Here is a 16,436-nt window from a genome sequence, read left to right as displayed (position 1 = left end):
GAGTAGCTCTTGATAAAGTGTTAAGCATCTCTGTGTCACTGTAACTCTGAACTTTCTAGTGTATTACGCGTCAGGATGCAGCATCGCTAAGTTTCCAGAAGATGGCATAGTGATAACACAGACTTTTAAAGACCAAGGTAAGGAATGCTGCTTTGGTTGCTTTCCTTTTTTTTTTTTTAAGTAACGGTTTTATTGCCTATAATTCACATTTGCTTTTTTAATTTAAAAAATTTTTTTTCACATTTATTCTTTCAAGGTGTACGATTCTGTGATCATCGGTGTATTCACAGAGTTGTGCAGCCATCACCGTTGTTTGTTTCCAGAACATTTTTATCACCCTGTATCTATTAGCAGTTTTGTTTTTTAAAAAAACTTACTGTGTTAGGGCGCCTGGGTGGCTCAGTCGGTTGGGCGTCCGACTTCAGCTCAGGTCATGATCTCGCAGTTGCTGGGTTCGAGCCCTGCATCGGGCTCTGTGCTGACAGCTCAGGGCCTGGAGCCTGCTTCGGATTCTGTGTCTCCTCTTCTGTCCGCCCCTCCTGTGCTCAGGCTCTGTCTTGCTCTGTCTCTCAATAATAAGTAAACATTAAAAAAAGTTAAAAAAAATAACTTATTGTGATATAATTTGCATGGTACCTACTTTAGGCAAGACTTCTGGGTGGTGGCTCTGGGGGCTGCAGAGATAGATACATAAGTTTGAATCTATGTGGATACTGATCACTGCAGACTAAATGGGATTTCCCACAGGAGGGCAGGTGTTGAATATTTGCAGATTTTCTTTTTTATTTAAACTGCCTTCAGAGTTGCTTGAAATTTTCGTTACTGTTTGTGAATTATTCTTCTGTGACTGCCAAGATGACTAAAATTTTAGAAAAACGTCGACTGAATTTTAAAGCTCTTAACTGTGTACAGAATATTAATTACACAGTCATCTCTTAAAATTCCCCTAAGAATTGGAAGAAAATAGGGGCGCGTGGCTGGCTCGGTCAGTAGAGAGTGGGACTCTTGATCTCTCGGGATTGTGAGTTTAAGCTCCTCCTTGGGTGTAGAGGTTACCTCAAAATAAAATCTTAAAAAAAACCCAAAGAATTTGAAGGAAAGAAAGATGTTCCCTCGCAGTTCTGGTTCTAATGAAGTTTAATGTTTGCTGTAAGTAGAAGTTAGGGAGTTGCATTCGTTGAAAATGACAAAGCAGAATTTCCTGCTTATCTATTTGCATTTCCAAGATAGAATCTACTTTTTTATTGCCTGGAGGGATTTTTTTCCTTTTCATTGAGGCGAGGTCAGTCTGTGAGCAGATCTGTGTTTAAAAGGTTGCATTTTAACTGCAGGTACACAAATGATTCTGTCTTCCCCGTCACTGGCCGGGTTTACCATGGGTTAGTGGCTCCTTCTGAAGTCTGTCTCTGCCCGCTGGTGGTGTTTCTGGTGCGGGTGTCAGCAGCGGCCTCGTCATCAGCCTGTTGCTGCCTGGTTTTGAGGGGAGAGGAATCACAGTGGATGTGAGGGTGCCTACTTTATTGTGTTCTGTTAGTGAAAATAAAAACGAATTACCTTGAAGTCTTTTCTGAGGGGCTTTTTATATCCAGATGACCTTTTAGTTGAATAATCCTTTGGGTACAAAATAGGAATTTGACAATCTGGGTTATGCCGGCTCGAAAGGGACCCTTGACAGAAACAAACCTGTGACCACGCGGCCTGTTTCATCGGTTTTACCGCTCTGTCTTTCCCTCCAACAAAGAGAATCTGGTTTTCTCTTCCGCTCTGTTCCTGCTGGGATTATCCACAGAGAGCAGGAAATGCCATGTCTTTATAGCCGCAGACATTTCAGACGTCACCAACGCGGCAAGTGGTGAGATGAAGATGTGCGTCGTCTCCAGTGCAGAGGAAGGCGTTTGCTGCAGGGCTAGACTCTCAGATCACGTGGGTCACCGGCATCTGCCGTCCGCGGCACTTATGCGCCTGTGACTTCTTGATTCGTTAGACGCCGTAACCTGTGTCATCGGATTGGGCAGAGGTCAGAGAGCTCTGCTGTTGGAACATTTGTAATTGTGACACAGATATGACAGGTGTCGTAAATCTGCATTTAAAGCGTACGGGCGGAGGATCTAAAACGTAGTGACGTTTGTCCTGACTTTGAGTAGTGAAACACAAAGCCGGGGACACGTAACCAAATCCTCAAAGGTGTGTCTGCTGAGTGGCTGGCCGCCCCTGTGAGTGTAGTCCCAGGACAGAGGCCTGGAGCATGGTCGGAAGGGACAGAAAGCCGCTCTTAGGATTGTAGGTACCCTATATTGCCGTTTCCAGGCAACACGTCAGAGGACCGTGTGGAGGTGAGTTTTGCTAAAACCCAAATTCGTGGCACTTAGGACGTTGTCCTTTGTAAAAGCTCGCACCGTCGTGATTGGATGGTGGAGTTTGCTGTGATTGTCGGTGCTGCACGGGCTAAATGTCAAGTGGCAACTGGAAAATCGTTCCTCAATGTTTTTTTGTGGTGCTGTTATTTCAGGATTGGAGGTTTTAAAGCAGGAAACAGCCGTGGTCGAAAACGTCCCCATTTTGGGACTTTATCAGATTCCAGCGGAGGGTGGAGGCCGGATTGTGCTGTACGGAGACTCCAACTGCTTGGATGACAGTCACCGACAGAAGGGTGAGGACTGATGTGTGGCCGAGAAGCAGACTGGGATTCGTGACCATGACATACCCCCTTGTCCCTGAAGAGGCACTGGTAAGGTGCTGGAAAATAGAGGCCTGCCCGTGAGAGCCATGTGGGCAGGTCCCAGCTGCTTGGGTTGTGTGGAGCTGTGTCTGGGTACCCCTCCCCGAGGAAGCCCCAACAGACCGCATGCGCCGCCTTCCCCTCGTGCTGTCGTCACCAGGCGGGCGGGGGCCGGGGCCGTCGCATTCAGTGGAGTGGCTCTCTGCCTGACCCGCCCCAGCGTCCCCCTCTGGCGTCTGCACGTCACAGGCACTGCCACACGGGGGGCCCTTTCCGGGCCGGACCCACTCTTCCTGGAGGGCCGGCGCCTGGCTCCCCTCCCAGACTTGGGGATTTGGCTGTGGCGAGCCTTCATCAGTGGGGGTGTTTGGTACCCCCGTCGGGGGTGGGGGGCTCACACAGGGGGACTGGTTCTTAGCACCCCTGTTCTTTGTCAGCGGCTCTCTGTGCTGCCTCCGAATTTGGGGGTTTGAGCCTGAACGCAGTTTATGTCTCATTTTGTAAAGGAGGAAATGGGACGTGAAAAGTGGGGCGTCTTTGGCCTGGCGAGGCGACAACAAAACCGGGTCCTGGAGAACGGGGCTGGGGAGGGGGTGGGCACCTCACGTTTGCGGATAGGGCAGGTAGGGGACGGCCCGAGCAGAGCAGAGAATGAAGGCCTGGAGCGTGAGCTGGGAGCCGTGTGCTCCTCTCTCTGGGTGAACTTGCGGTTGAATAAATTCCTAGTGTTTTGTGTAAATCCTTAGAACGTGGCTGGTCTTTTTAAAAAGGTTAAAGTCACAGCTGAAAGGAGATTGATGTTTTATTTCCATAGAGGTTTTCTTTTAAGACCGGAGATCTCCTGGTAAGAGTCTTTATTAAAATTTTAAGTGCTGGAGAGGGCTGTCGTGGTTCTAACACTCACGGTGGCAGTGCTCTGAGCACGTGGCCAGAGCGCCCTTGAGTGAGCGAAGTGCCTGCTGGTGTCGTGTGGCGGGGGCCCGTCCGGTCCCGTGTGGCGGCAGCGGCCGGGCGTGAAGACACGGCGGCACCCCGTCTCCTGATGAGACGACCCTCCGTGTGGGTGGCGGCCGGCGCCGAGACTCCCTGCGCGTCCCACAGAGCGGCTGACTGTCCCGTTGGCGTGTGTCATGCGTGGGGCCCACCGGCCTAGATTACTAGACTCTGTACCTGACCTGTCACCTGCGGTGACCTCGAACCCACCTCTCAGTGGAGTGCACGCTCTGGTCTCTGCTGTGCCCTCACAGTGCAGACAGGACAGCCACTGGGATTGGCAGGAGCTCTCGTGCCCCATTTCTTTTCTCGCTTGGACTCCTGTCGTCTGAGCCGTTCTGTCACAGGGTCTGGCCGTCCCCGAGTGGGCTCCGTTCTGTCCTCATCGCCCAAAGCCAGGTGGCGCTCGGGCCGCCTGTCCAGCCCCGAGCCCGGTGGCAGTGACCCACCTGAGCCCTGGGCCGGGAGTGAAGACCCCAGTCGGGTCCTGTCTGTTGTGCTGTGACCGTGTGACCGGGGAGGTTGTGCGCTTCTCAAGAATAGGCGATTCCCCGTCTCCCCTCACTCGGGGGGGGCGGGGGGGGCTTTTATTTTCCTGTAGGACTTCCTTAGAAAACTCTGATCCCTAAACAGCACGCCCGTTGCACCCACAGACTGCTTCTGGCTCCTGGATGCGCTCCTCCAGTACACGTCGTACGGGGTGACCCCTCCCAGCCTCAGCCATTCCGGGAACCGGCAGCGGCCTCCCAGCGGAGCCGGCTCGGTCACCCCAGAGAGGATGGAAGGTGAGTGAGCCCATGGGTGCTGGGAACGGGGCCCGGTAGCGGTGCCACGGCTCCTCTCCGCCGTTCCCCCGGGAGCAGAGCACACGCTCACCCCGAGGCCCTCACGCTGCCCAGCCCCACAGTCCTCGTTCCCCCTCACAGAGCCCTGGCTCCCGGGGGTCTCTGGGAAGAAGGGCCCGCGTTCTGGGCGCTCATGGGTGCCAGGCACTGGGCCGGGCGGTCGTCACGCGGATGTCCTCACCAGGCCTCTCAGAACCCATGAAAATAGAACCCGTTCTTTCCAGTCCTGACCTGGAAACGTAGAAGTCACGGGTCGGGGAGGAGGGGGTGAGCCGTGGCGACCTGCGGCCTCGCCCACTCTGCGTAGGGCGGGGCTGGCCCGAGTGCGCTCAGGTCCTCCTCGCCAGGACCGCAAAGAGGGTAGCGTGAGCCAGGGATCCGGTTCTGCGCCTTCTGGTGGCCACGTTGGAAAAGGAAAAAGAAGCAGGTGAAATTCATTTCAGTGAAATACGTTGGCCCGGTTCACCCGAGTGTTACTGCTTAAACGTGTGACGCTCGACCCGTGTCGCTTGCTCAGTAGCCGCGTGTGGCTGCAGCACTGAACGGTGCAGATCTAAAAAATAGGAAACTTGGAAATGCAGTTTTTGCTTTTGCCTGAGAGTTAAATACTCCAAAAGAGGAAGACGGTCTTCGAGAAGTCTCTGTACAGGTTAGATTTCTCAGGTACAGCCTCGTGCCTGTGTCTGTGGTCAGTAAAGGTCGCCAGGCTCCTGCCCCGCGTACTGTGGCCACCGTAAAGGGAGTGGCCGTCCTGCTCGCTCACTCTCGGTGATCACCCGTCCCCGGCGCACCGCTCAGCACATGCTCCCCCAGCCTGGCAGACAGGTTCACGGGCGCGTAGCAGGCCCGTCGGCAGGGGGGTCTTCCCCTTCGTGCCCTCCTGACGACCGTGGTTTTCTGTTGTGTTGACTCTGCCGCAGGGAACCACCTGCACCGGTACTCCAAGGTCCTCGAGGCCCGTCTGGGAGGCCCGGAGCCTCGGGCCCTACCGGCCTGTCCACACCTTTCATGGGCCAAGCCACAGCCTTTGAACGAGACCGCTCCCAGGTGAGTGCCTTGCTGTGCTTTTCCGCTCCTTCCTCGGGGTTTATGATTCGTGACTTTTTTTTTTTTTACGAGGGAGAATGGAATTTTACTGACATCGTTATCAAGTAATCAGATCTTCCAGCTTGTCATCTTGTGATGATATTTAAGTTGGCGAGCCCCCGTGTCGACCTTTACAACTGTGCTCTCTGGTGGCGTCCTGCCTAAAGAAATGCTTTGGGTAATGAGCATTTTGTTAGATTTGGTTGATTCCTGCTTAAAAAGCTGAGGTCTGACAGTGCTGTCCCTTGAACAGAAGCTCTGGCTCCTCCGGCTCAGGGTTCAAGAGTCGAGCGCTCCCTCTTTGTGATGTGGGTTCTGGAGCGCCGACAGGTCCTTCTGTCGGCCCGAGGGGCCGAGGCTGCTCAGGGTAGGGGTGCGGCCTGGCCCGCGGCGTGTCTGTGCCCTCACCCCGGCGCCCGGTGTGGTCCCCGAGGGAACGACTCCCGCCACGACAGGGTCCTCGCCGCACCTGTGGACGCGGTGTCCAGACTTGGCGAACCTGCCCGGTGCTTCATGACAGTAGCTCCGTCCGCCTCTTCACCCGCCTCCTTTCCTTTCCGAAGCCGCAGCTGGAGTTACCCCTGCCGTTCCTCTCCGGGCACGACAGCCAGCTCAGCGCGCCGGTTCCCGTGTTTTCTCCCCGACTCCTCTCCCTGTTTCTGGCAGGGAGGATGCGGGCTTGTGCTGACGTGGGGTCGTGGTGCAGTGAAGCAGGGGCCCGTGTCCCGGGACGGCTTGGGGGGCAGACCTCCTACGAGTCTCCTTCGAGTGGTGCTGCGGGAAATCACCCCGCCCTCAACCCCGCAGGCAGCACGCCTCACGCGCCCGGCCGCTCAGGCACCCTCGCCGGGCTGTCCGCCGAGCTTGGATCTCGGCGGGCACGGGCACTGGGGTGGCCGGGGACGGAGGGCCACCGTCTGCTGTGAGCCACCAAGAGGAGGCTGTCCGCACGTCCTCGCAGAGCACGGGGCGCGCTGCTCGGCTAGAACGTGCTCGGCAGAAGAGTGCGGGGTCGGAGACTCCTCCTGTCTTCGTCAGCTGCTTCTTCCCGGAACTGATTATGGAGTATTTTTCCATTCCAGTTATCATCCCATCATTTAATCGTTTCTGATAAGATTCCATTTTTACATCCCACTTGTTCATAACCTCCCACGATCCTAGCGTCCAGACCAGACTTCGGTTCCAGCTGCGGTCAGCAGTTCCCACTGTGGACAGTGTTGGCCCAAGTTCCCACAGCCCGTTTTTTTTTCCCCACGCTGCTGTTGGGGACTCAGAAACAGATAAGCCTCGCTTGGTCTGTATGTGCGTCCGCGTCCGTAATCTGTGAGACGCCAGCCGGCTGTCGGGAGGCGTGCGGTGCCTGGGCGTTGCCAGCCCCGCCGGGGATGGTTCTTAACACGCCCGCTCGGCGCAGTCTCGTCTCACGCTTCGCGTCCCGTTGAAAATTATTCTCGGTCCCCAGAGACCTAACTCTGGGTCTCGATTGTGAAGCTAAGAGACATGAGGCCGTGTCGGGCGGCTCCAGGCAGCCCTTGAGAGGCCTGGTGTCCGTCAGCCCCGTGCCGAGTGCACGTTTCCGTCCGTCTCTGACGCGAAGACCCATCTCTCGGTGTCTTTGCTGGACGTCCGGTGTCCGTCCTTAGAGTGGCCGCACCCGAGAGGAGCCGTGGGCAAGGTGCCCCCCTCCTTCTATCAGAGCGTCACCAACTGCTCAGGCAACGGTGCGGCACAGCCCGCCGTCTGCACGGTTGTTCAACGAGGCGGTGCCGTCACCAGATAATTAAGTTCCGGAGCTGGATCTCACTGTCAGGAGGAGCACACGGCCCCGCACACGTCCAGCTGCAGGTCGCAAAGCTTCCGTGGCACCGATCCCATAACAGCGTCGTGAGTTTCGTTTTTGGACTCATGAGACCTGGAACATACGGTCAGATCCTGGGAGGCGGAGCAGACCGTTGTGCTCACTGGCTTCCCGCCAGTAGGTGGTGCCCAGGAAGCCCCTGCCCAGACCCTCGTCGCCCGTTCCCCTTCGCGCCCCCCCCCTCCCCCCGGTGCCCAGAGAGCCGGGTGTCTTTGCTTCCACTTGGCCGAAGTGAGAGACCGGCCTTTTCCAGGAGAGGCAGAAGCAGGAGAACGGGGAGTTCGTGGTCTGCAGACACCCTTTATTCCTTTCCCCGAGCTGGCCAGAGCGGCCTTCGGACGGCCTGTTTGCGCCGTCGTCTGCCCCCGGCGCCGGCCCCTCTCTTCCCCGGGTGTGGTCCCGCCAGCTCGGCCCGCCTCGGGGTCAGGAGCGGGAGTAGCAGCGCTGCCGCCACTGCGAGCCCCGCACGGGGACAGAGCACGCGTGTTTCCTTCCTTCACGCCCGGCCCGGCGGCCCGCCTCTCCCAACTGCTCGCTGCCGGGTGGTGTTACTGTCGTGTGGTGGCCGTGAGGTGAGGGCAGAGGCGGGGTCTGGCTCCCGGCGTCCCTCAGGGGGCAGGCTCCCCCGCAGAGACCTGCACGCGCCTTCGGCCGCCCCGGTCCCCGAGCCCCGGCTCCGGCTCCCGTCCTCAGGCTCCTTCCAGAGGCCAGCGCGCGCTTTCCTCCCCCGCCGCTCGGGGACGTGGCCGCTAGGCAGAAACAGGCTCTTGGGGGCCCGTTAGGAACCCAGTAGGACTGAGCCCTGCTCTGAGTGCTAACAGCTCGTGTACACGGAGTTGGTTCTGACATTTCTGTCTTGGGACCTGGAAGCTGTCCCTGGTGCGCACGCAGCTGGACTTGGGTGTCGATGGGACGTCGCTTCGCTTTTCTCTTTAAAGCCGTTGTTATTTCTCAGGCATTGACTGAGCTTCGTAGGCTAGTGCAACCGCTTATTTTTATCTTGTTTTAATCCGTTTTCCTGAAGTAATCTTTGGAAACATCAGAAGCTGCTCTCCATCGACCTGGACAAAGTGGTATTACCCAACTTTCGATCGAACCGCCCTCAAGTGAGACCCTTGTCCCCCGGAGAGAGCAGTGCCTGGGACATTCCTGGAGGTCAGTTCTTCGGGGCTTCCTTGTGCTAGAGCCTGTTCTGGTTTGTTACGGTACCCCCCCCTTCCCCCGCCAGGTGGGCCAGAAGCAAGCCTGAAACATGAACTAACACGCCATGATTCCTTGAGAACTTTCTGCCTGCATTTTCAATATGAATTTCTTTCACGATAGCCACGTGCTACGCTTAAAGTTTTTGCAGTAGGGTAATTTGCATACTCTTGTTAAAGTTTTGCAAACAAGGGTGTATTGTGTGTCCCAGGGAACGCCTGCCATCTGCTGGTCTTGGTCCCAGCCAGTGGCTGACCCACCCTGGTTCCTAAACCCTTAGCGCAGAGGTCTCCACAGATTGTCTGGTCTGGCCCACCTGGGATGGGGCTTTACTAGGCTGGGATCCTCCATTAAAAGTAGCTTTGTGTCCCTCAGTTGCTCTGACGTGGTCCCCTCGTTCCACATGACATGGAACGTCCCCTACAGGCAATGGCTTAGGGACCGGTTTTCCCTTACCCGGTCCTTCCAGCGTGGCTTGGGCAGTTTCCCTCTGGGGATCCCTGTGCTCTCCCCAGAGGTCACAGCTTCCCAGGGCCTACTGCTTCTGGGAATTGCCACCATAGCCCCTGTGCTCCAACCCTGGGAACTTTGTGTGGTGACGCCGAGCTCCTGAGGGCCTTGCCTGGAGTCAAGGGGTGCACTGATGATGGTCCGTTCTGGAACCCCAGCATCGCCCGGTTACAGAGTCATACTGACAAACCAGGGATCCTCCAGTGGCCGCTCTTGTTTTCTAACCTTGTGTCCCACGTGTGGGAGATTTTCCCAGGGGTCGGGGACTCGGCCAGCCGTCCTGCTCCCTGCCTGGCCTCCCCGCTCGCCCTCCCTCTCAGCTGCTCCGACACCCGCACCTCCTCTCCTCCCCGGCGCCCACACTTGTCCGTCTGCCGGCGCACTTAGGGGAACAGAGCAGCTCCGCGCACCCTCACCGTGGGTCGTGTGTGGTGGGAGGAAGGCCAGTCACGGTGGGCCTGGGGAGGGGAAGGAGCAAAGACCTCGGCCCCCAAAGCTGCTCATCTGGGAACCTGAGGTCACTTCTCCTGAGGTTCGAAAATGACGTTTGCCCCACGGGCCCGGTTAGCGCAGTCAGCGTTTCGTTTCTGACGCGTCTGCCTGAGACCGAGCCCGTGGCCGTGGCCGTGCGGCTCGGGCGCTGCTGACACTCCCGCTGTGCTCTTGCAGGGATCATGCCCGGCCGCTACAACCAGGAGGTGGGCCAGACCATTCCCGTCTTCGCCTTCCTGGGAGCCATGGTGGTCCTGGCCTTCTTTGTGGTGCAAATCAACAAAGCCAAGAGTAGGCCGAAGCGCAGGAAGCCCCGGGTGAAGCGCCCCCAGCTCATGCAGCAGGCGCACCCGCCAAAGACCCCTTCGGTGTGACGTCACACCCGCCGACCGTGACAGCCAAAGAGCGCCTTCGAGGACGGCCGCGACGGGCGGGCGGGCTCGCTGTCCCCAGGGGCTGATCCTCTGTCCAGCTGCGGCGTCCGTGGGTCTGTCCTCAGTGGGCCACCCGCGTGCCACGTGCAGGTGCGTGTCGCGGTGGCCGGGGCCCTGCACGAGGGGCTTGCGGCCCCGCCTCCGGGGAGGCCTCACGCGGTCGCCGCGCACCGAGAGGGAGGCCACGTTTACACAGGTGAAGGCTGCAGCCAAGCGGAACTGTGTTCGTCCAAGGCCGTTTTCTATATTTATTGTTGGGAAAAGTCACTTTAAAGGCTCGCGCTGTTTGGAAACAAAGCTATTTTTTTGTCCGTGGAATGCGGTTTTTTTACTGTCGCATCACGAGGAATAACACAGATTCCGTGATCTCCTTTTCGATGAAAGGACAGACTGAGATTGGAAGGAAACTCGCACAAATCTGTGAAACACAGACCTTGGCTTTATTTTTATAAGTATCAATTGCCATCCTGTTTTGTAAGTTGGGGTCTCGATTTCACCATTGTCGGTGAAGAAAATTTTCAATAAATACGTATTACCTATATGAAGCTAAGTAGAAGGGTGTAGAAGGCTCTTTTTCCGCCCACCCCGTTTCTCTGCGGACAACCTGGAACGTGTCCGGGTCACCCTGCAGGGGCTGGGGTTTTTGTCGTCCACGTTCATTTTAAGGTATGACTCACGTGCTACGCCATCCTCCAAAGCGTCCGATTCGGTGGCTTTCAGTGTATTCGCAAGGCTGTGTAACCGTCAGCCCTGGGATTCCAGAACATTTTCATCACCCCCAAAGGAAACTGTTGTCATTAGCAAATCAGCCTCTTTTCCTTCCCTCCTGGCCCGTGGCAGCCCCTCACGTGCTGCCTGTCCTGAACATTTCCCACACGTGGGATCACGCGATACAAGGCCTTGTGCTTCCCCTTAGCGTATTTTCAAGACACGCCCGTGTGAGAACATGTCCAGGGTGTGGTGGCGTTTCTGGGCCCGTGCACCAGCTCGCTGTGCAGACGGACCCCTGTCGTGTGTGCGCCTCGGGGGGTAGACGCTGGAGCTGCCCCGCTGTGTGGCTCTTAGAGGAGTCCCGGTGCTAAGGGTACTCGGGTACGGGCTTCTGTGTGGACGCCAGTTTTCAGCTCTGCCGGGTGTGGCCCCCGGGGGCGAGGGGCTCGCCGTGCCCTGTGTCGCTTTTGGGGGGGCCGTCAGACTTTCTGGTCCGAAGTGAGCACACCATTTGATACCCCCAGCAGCAGGGCACGAGGCTCGGCTTCCCCGCGTCCTCGCCCTCCCCCGGCCATCTGAGTGCAGCCAGCTTCCGTGTCGGGTGGTGTCTGTGCTGGGGTTTGGACTTGCGTTTTCCTGAAGCTGAACGACGTCGAACGTCTTTGCGTGTGCTTACGGGCGTCTGCACGTCTTTAGAGAAGTGTCTGTTCTCTAACGCCAGTTACAGCTGGCTTTTCTTTATCACAGACCCGTAGAAGCGCCTCGTGGGTTCTGGGTCCAGGTCCTCCTCGGTGTGTGGCTGGCGCATCTGTCGTTCTGTTGCTTGTCTTTCCACTTGCCTGGTTGGCTCCTTTTTGAAGCATGGAAGTTTCTAATTGTGATGGAGGCCGTTTTACCCGCCAGGTGCCGTTTGTAGGAACCCAGAGCCTAATCCAAAGGAGCCTGCTGATTTTAACCCTTGCCTGTCCGGTCTGTTTTCTGGGTGCCAGCCGGCTCACCTCGGCCTTCACGTCACAGGTGAGGATGCGCTGACCTGAGGTGTAGAGGCCGTGTGGCATCAGGGTGCCGAGGAGGTCCTGGGAAGAATAAGGCCCAGGCCGAGGGCTGAGGGAGGAGTCACTAAGGCCCAGTGCTCCCTGTGACGGGCCATCCTTGGAGGTCACATTGGTGACCTTGCAGTTCTTAACTGCACTCTGTGGCTGTTGCCTCAAGACTGGAGGCGTTGCTTAGGGCCCCACCAAGCTCTCTCTGCCCCAAGCAGCCCCCAGGGCGGGAGCATTTCGCACAGGGCAGCCTGTGTCCTCAGTGAGCAGTGACCGGAGGGTAGCATCGGCCCACCAGAACAAGGGGCTTGTGCACGGTCTGTCATGGGGCCTCTGGTCCCCTGCCTGTCCTCCACAGGCAGGGACGGCTCCCCACCTGCTCCTTCGCACCGTGAGGGTTGGCCCGTGGCCCATCTTCATCCCGCAGGCTCTGCGACAACAGGTCCTCCGAATGAGGACGTGGCCTTGGTGTGAGACAGCGGGCTGCGGGAGCGGGGACTGGCTGGGGCACCCAGGCCTTGTCTCAGGGACAGCGCATCTTCAGATTTTTCCAGGGAAGCCTGAAATCTGGAGTATGTTGGCAAATGATTGAATTAGAGAAGTTTTTTGTGACTTAGGCTGTCCCTGCATCTCTGTTGCAAAGTTCTCCTAACGGCAATGGCAATGTGGTTGTGGAATGAAGTTCTAGACCCCAGAGCGGTGAGCTGGGACAGTTAATCTCCACGCTGGTTGAAGGCCTTGGGTGCACCTGTCTCTGGCGACTTGGAGGTCTCATCCCTGAAAGATGGAACTTGGATCTGGCAGCGTCTCCTGTTCGCGCCAGGATCCCTCACCTGGCCTTCGAGGTCGGCATTCGCGTGTGTCCCTGGCCTTCGGGGCTGGCTCTCCCGTTTAGACGGGGTGGACCTTGCCAGCCCAGCATCGAGCGTTCTCCCAGCCGTCTCAGGGCGCACACGTGTGCAGTTCAGGTTTGGGCGCGGGGTCGTGTAGGTGGGACAGGACAGGAGGAGGACAGAGATCGGACAGGCGTGAACACGGACCGCACGCTGAGACCAAGTCACAAACAGAAGAGTCGTTAGCACGCCAGGCTTCTCAGCGACCAGCTCCACGCAGGGAACCCACCTGGGGTCTGACGTGGCAAAGTGAAGTTCAGTAGTGACCACGTGAAGACCGTGGCGGGTCTTCAGATACAGGGTGGCTTCGTAGCATCCTGAAATTCTGGGCGCGGATGGGGGTGCCCAGGAACTGGCCGCTGTTCTGCAATCTGCCTGCCCAAAGTGCTGCGATAGAGGTGTAACGGAGAAGGAAGGAAGGTGGGTCCTTGCCGGTCTGCTAGCCAGAGGGGTGGCGTCGGGAGCCGTGTGCCAGGCTCGCTGTGCATTCATTTTTCCTCTCCAGGCACAGCTGGGGGCTCGGTGGCACGGGTCCCACCTCACAGAGGCAGTGGCAGCTGGAGAGGGGCTCCGTGCCTTGCCCAGAAGCACACCATTGATGCATCAGGATCAGAACTAAGCCTGAGCGCCTCCAGTCAGGGACAGCGACACACGGGGAGGATGACCAGACACAGAGGCATTGGATGGAACCGGGGACGGGGGGGGGGGGGGTGTGGACGGCAGGGGACGAAGCAGAGGGGGGGCTGAGCTGAGAGAGAGTTCTTCATGGGGGAGCGCTTATCCAGAAAGGGACTGAACCTCTGGAGAAAACCAGTTGGCGGGGGCCGGGAAAACACGCCCTCCCCTAGAAGGGGCCTCATCAGGCGCTTGCCCTGGGGATGGCCGGGTCCACCCGGAGGCGCGTCCTGGAGAGGATGTCCCCACCTGGTGCAGGTGTTGAGCTGCAGCCCTGGCCGTAGCCCCAGGCCGCGTGGAGTCCAGCTCGGCCTGGCCACTCCCCGCTGTGGGCCCTCTCCTCACTGAGTGGCACTCAGGCGTGCCAGGCGTGGTCGGCGACAGACCATCCCGTGGTGACAGATGTGCGTGATGGCTGTGGGCCCGGGCTGGGCCGCCTCCCTGCTTGTAGGGGACCCTTCGTTGCCCTGGTGTGAGCTCTCCTTGTCCCAGAGAACACCTACACCTTTAAAACAACAAAAACGAACAGTCAGCTCACCACGACCACAGATACACCTGGGATTCCAGGGGGCCCTGGGGGCCCTGAGAGGCAAGTTCATCCCTAACCGTGCGGGCTCTCGGGAGCCAGGCAGGTGCCCTGTCTGCAGGAACCCTGAAGGTGTCGTGTGACAGGAGTGGAAATGGGGACAGCTGGGTGCCCCCGCGCCACCCTCAGCCCCACCTTTGTGAGGGACGCGAGGGTCTGAGGTCTTGCACCTGCCTGTAACCGTCCAGTGCTCCCCCAGGAGGAGGCTCCGCGCACGATGGCCCCGAGGGCACCTGCCCCGGCCACGAGTGCACTCCCTGCGTCTGCTGGGTGCTCACCGCCCGCCTGGCATCGGCCTGTGTCTTTTTTTCTTTTTTTTTTAAGTTTATTTATTGTCGAGAAAGCGCGCACTAGTGGAAGAAAGGCAGAGAGAGAGGAGACACAACCCAAAGCAGGCTGTAGGCTCTGAGCTGACAGCAGAGAGCCCGACGCGGGGCTCGAACTCACAAACCGTGAGATCATGACCTGAGCGGAAGTCGGACGCTCAACCGACTGAGCCACCGGGCACGCCACACCGGCCCGTGTCTCATGTGCCTTGTGTCACCTGGGGGTCCCAGCACCGTGTGATGCTGTCACTGCCATTTCTCAGGTGAGGAAACCGCGGTGAGACCAGCGTTCGAAGCCCAGCTCTGACCTGGGCCTGAGGCCCCTCAACACAGGGCTCCTTCCCCTTTCCCTGTGGCGGGAAAGATGCCCACTTCCTGGTAACGATGGGGGTGCTACTTAGATTTAGATCTGCTGGACACAAAATGGAGTCCAGGAGTCTCATAAATAGATTAAATAGAAGCATCCAGAGAAATAGCAAAATTCTCGCTTTTTTTCGTAACGGTTGGTACTACCCACATAAGCGGATATTAACACACAGGATGTTGGTTTCATCTGTTGGCGGCCCGAGGGCAGTGCGGGTGCGTATCTTAGAAATACAGATTCCCGGGCCTCGCCCCAGACCTACTGAACCATAGGCTGCGTGGGAAGAGCTCAGCAATCAATTTTAAAAGCTCCCCAAGGTGAACCGCTGGCATACGACCCGGCTCTCCCGCGGCTGGGCGTAGACCCGACCGAATCGCAAGCAGGTGTTTGAGCCAAGTGTGTACGTGGCAGCCCGCGGCCACGCGACTCCCAACCGCCAAAAGCCGCAGATGAACCAGAGGTGCATCCGCAGATTTGCCGAGGAGCAGAAGGTGACCCGTCCGGACGCCAAGGAATGAAGCGTACTGATCGCAAGCCTCGAGACCGCCCTGCTGAGCAGAAGAAGCCTGACACCAAAGGCCACAAATTGTGTGATTCCAGAGCAGGCAAACGCAGGGACAGAAAGCCGGCGGGGCGGGGGCAGGGACCGCTGACGGGTAAAGGGGTTTCCTTTGGGGGACAAAAGTCCTAGAACGGGGTGGTGGTGACGGTTGCACAACATCGTGAGTGTACGGAGTGCCACCTGGCCGCACGCTTGAGGGTGTTAAGGTGGTGGCTTGTGTGTGTGTGACAAAGCTACCAAAACCCCCACGTCTCCCCAAGGGGTTCTGGTACCAGGCGAGGTGGGAGCCCCTGAGGCTGGGAGAGGCCGTCCGGCCGTCCAGACCCCAGTGTCAGCACGGGCCCAGGGGTCAGAACCCGATGACAGAGCCCCTGCAGGGGCTGGGCGCCCTCCTCACCGCCTTGCCCTTGCCGTTGGCCTGCTGTCTGGCCGCTGAACCCCCCTGGGCACTTCCTCCTCTGGCTGAGAGGCGGGGCGCCGTTCCCTCCCTTCCCCCAGAGCCAGATTCTGGGACCGGCCCCTCATTAGAGGGAGGGGACAGGACAGCAGGACTTGCCAGGGCCATGCCCTGGGCCCTGGGCCCTGTGTCACCTGGAGGCCCAGCCTCCACTCTGCGGAAGAGCGTGGGGCGGGCGTCCACGGACCTCCAGCCTGAGGGGCGCCGCCATCAGGGCCCGGGGTGCCGGGTGGACCCATTTCCTGCTGCCGCAGGAACAAGTTTCTGCAAAGTTGGGGCTGAAAACAAAGCATTTGCTCCTGTGGTTCTGAAGGCGGGAAAGCCAGAATCAGTCTCACGGGCTAAAGTCAGGCATGGGCAGCGCTGATTCGCTCCGGAGGCTCCCAGGGAGAGTCCGTTTCCTGGCCTTTTCCAGTAGCGGGTTCACCCCGCCCAGGGTGCTGCCCTCGGCCAGGGACAGACACACAGACGCTGGGGGAAAGGAGGGGCCGCGGGCTCAGGAGCGCAGGTGACACAGGGACCCTGCCTGCCCAGAGCCGAGCTCCTCCACGCGCCTCAGCACCTCTCGGGGAGCTTTCTGGAAGCCCGGATGCCCGCCACATGTCATTCGAAGCCCTGAGCCATGTGAAGAGTTCCTCCGGTCTTCTCGTGTAGCCGGGGTTCAGAACGCAGTTCCAGAAGC

General features: G+C 58.3%; 1 protein-coding gene across 2 annotated transcripts in view; it reads left to right on the top strand.

The window, feature by feature from the left end:
• MBTPS1 (membrane bound transcription factor peptidase, site 1) overlaps nucleotides 1-10,687 on the top strand; it is a 52,509-nt gene extending 41,822 nt beyond the window's left edge. Inside the window, exons 18-23 of one of the 2 annotated variants that reach the window (XM_047078839.1) lie at nucleotides 60-137; nucleotides 2,510-2,650; nucleotides 4,366-4,497; nucleotides 5,478-5,604; nucleotides 8,526-8,656; nucleotides 9,881-10,687. In XM_047078839.1, the coding sequence (XP_046934795.1) occupies nucleotides 60-137; nucleotides 2,510-2,650; nucleotides 4,366-4,497; nucleotides 5,478-5,604; nucleotides 8,526-8,656; nucleotides 9,881-10,077 (806 nt within the window). In that variant the 3' untranslated portion in view covers nucleotides 10,078-10,687. Of the gene's footprint in view, nucleotides 1-59; nucleotides 138-2,509; nucleotides 2,729-4,365; nucleotides 4,498-5,477; nucleotides 5,605-8,525; nucleotides 8,657-9,880 lie in introns of those variants that run through there. The other variant, XR_006961920.1, reaches the window with a different exon arrangement.
• Nucleotides 10,688-16,436: the final 5,749 nt, after the last annotated feature.

The sequence above is a fragment of the Lynx rufus genome, unplaced genomic scaffold (assembly GCF_022079265.1).
Source record: "Lynx rufus isolate CCGP_SWC_20201006 ecotype Redwood Valley unplaced genomic scaffold, mLynRuf1.p SCAF_16, whole genome shotgun sequence".
Classification (NCBI taxonomy): Eukaryota; Metazoa; Chordata; class Mammalia; order Carnivora; family Felidae; genus Lynx; species Lynx rufus.
The sequence above is the reverse complement of the archived record's forward strand: the minus strand, read 5'-3'. Positions and strand labels throughout refer to the sequence as shown.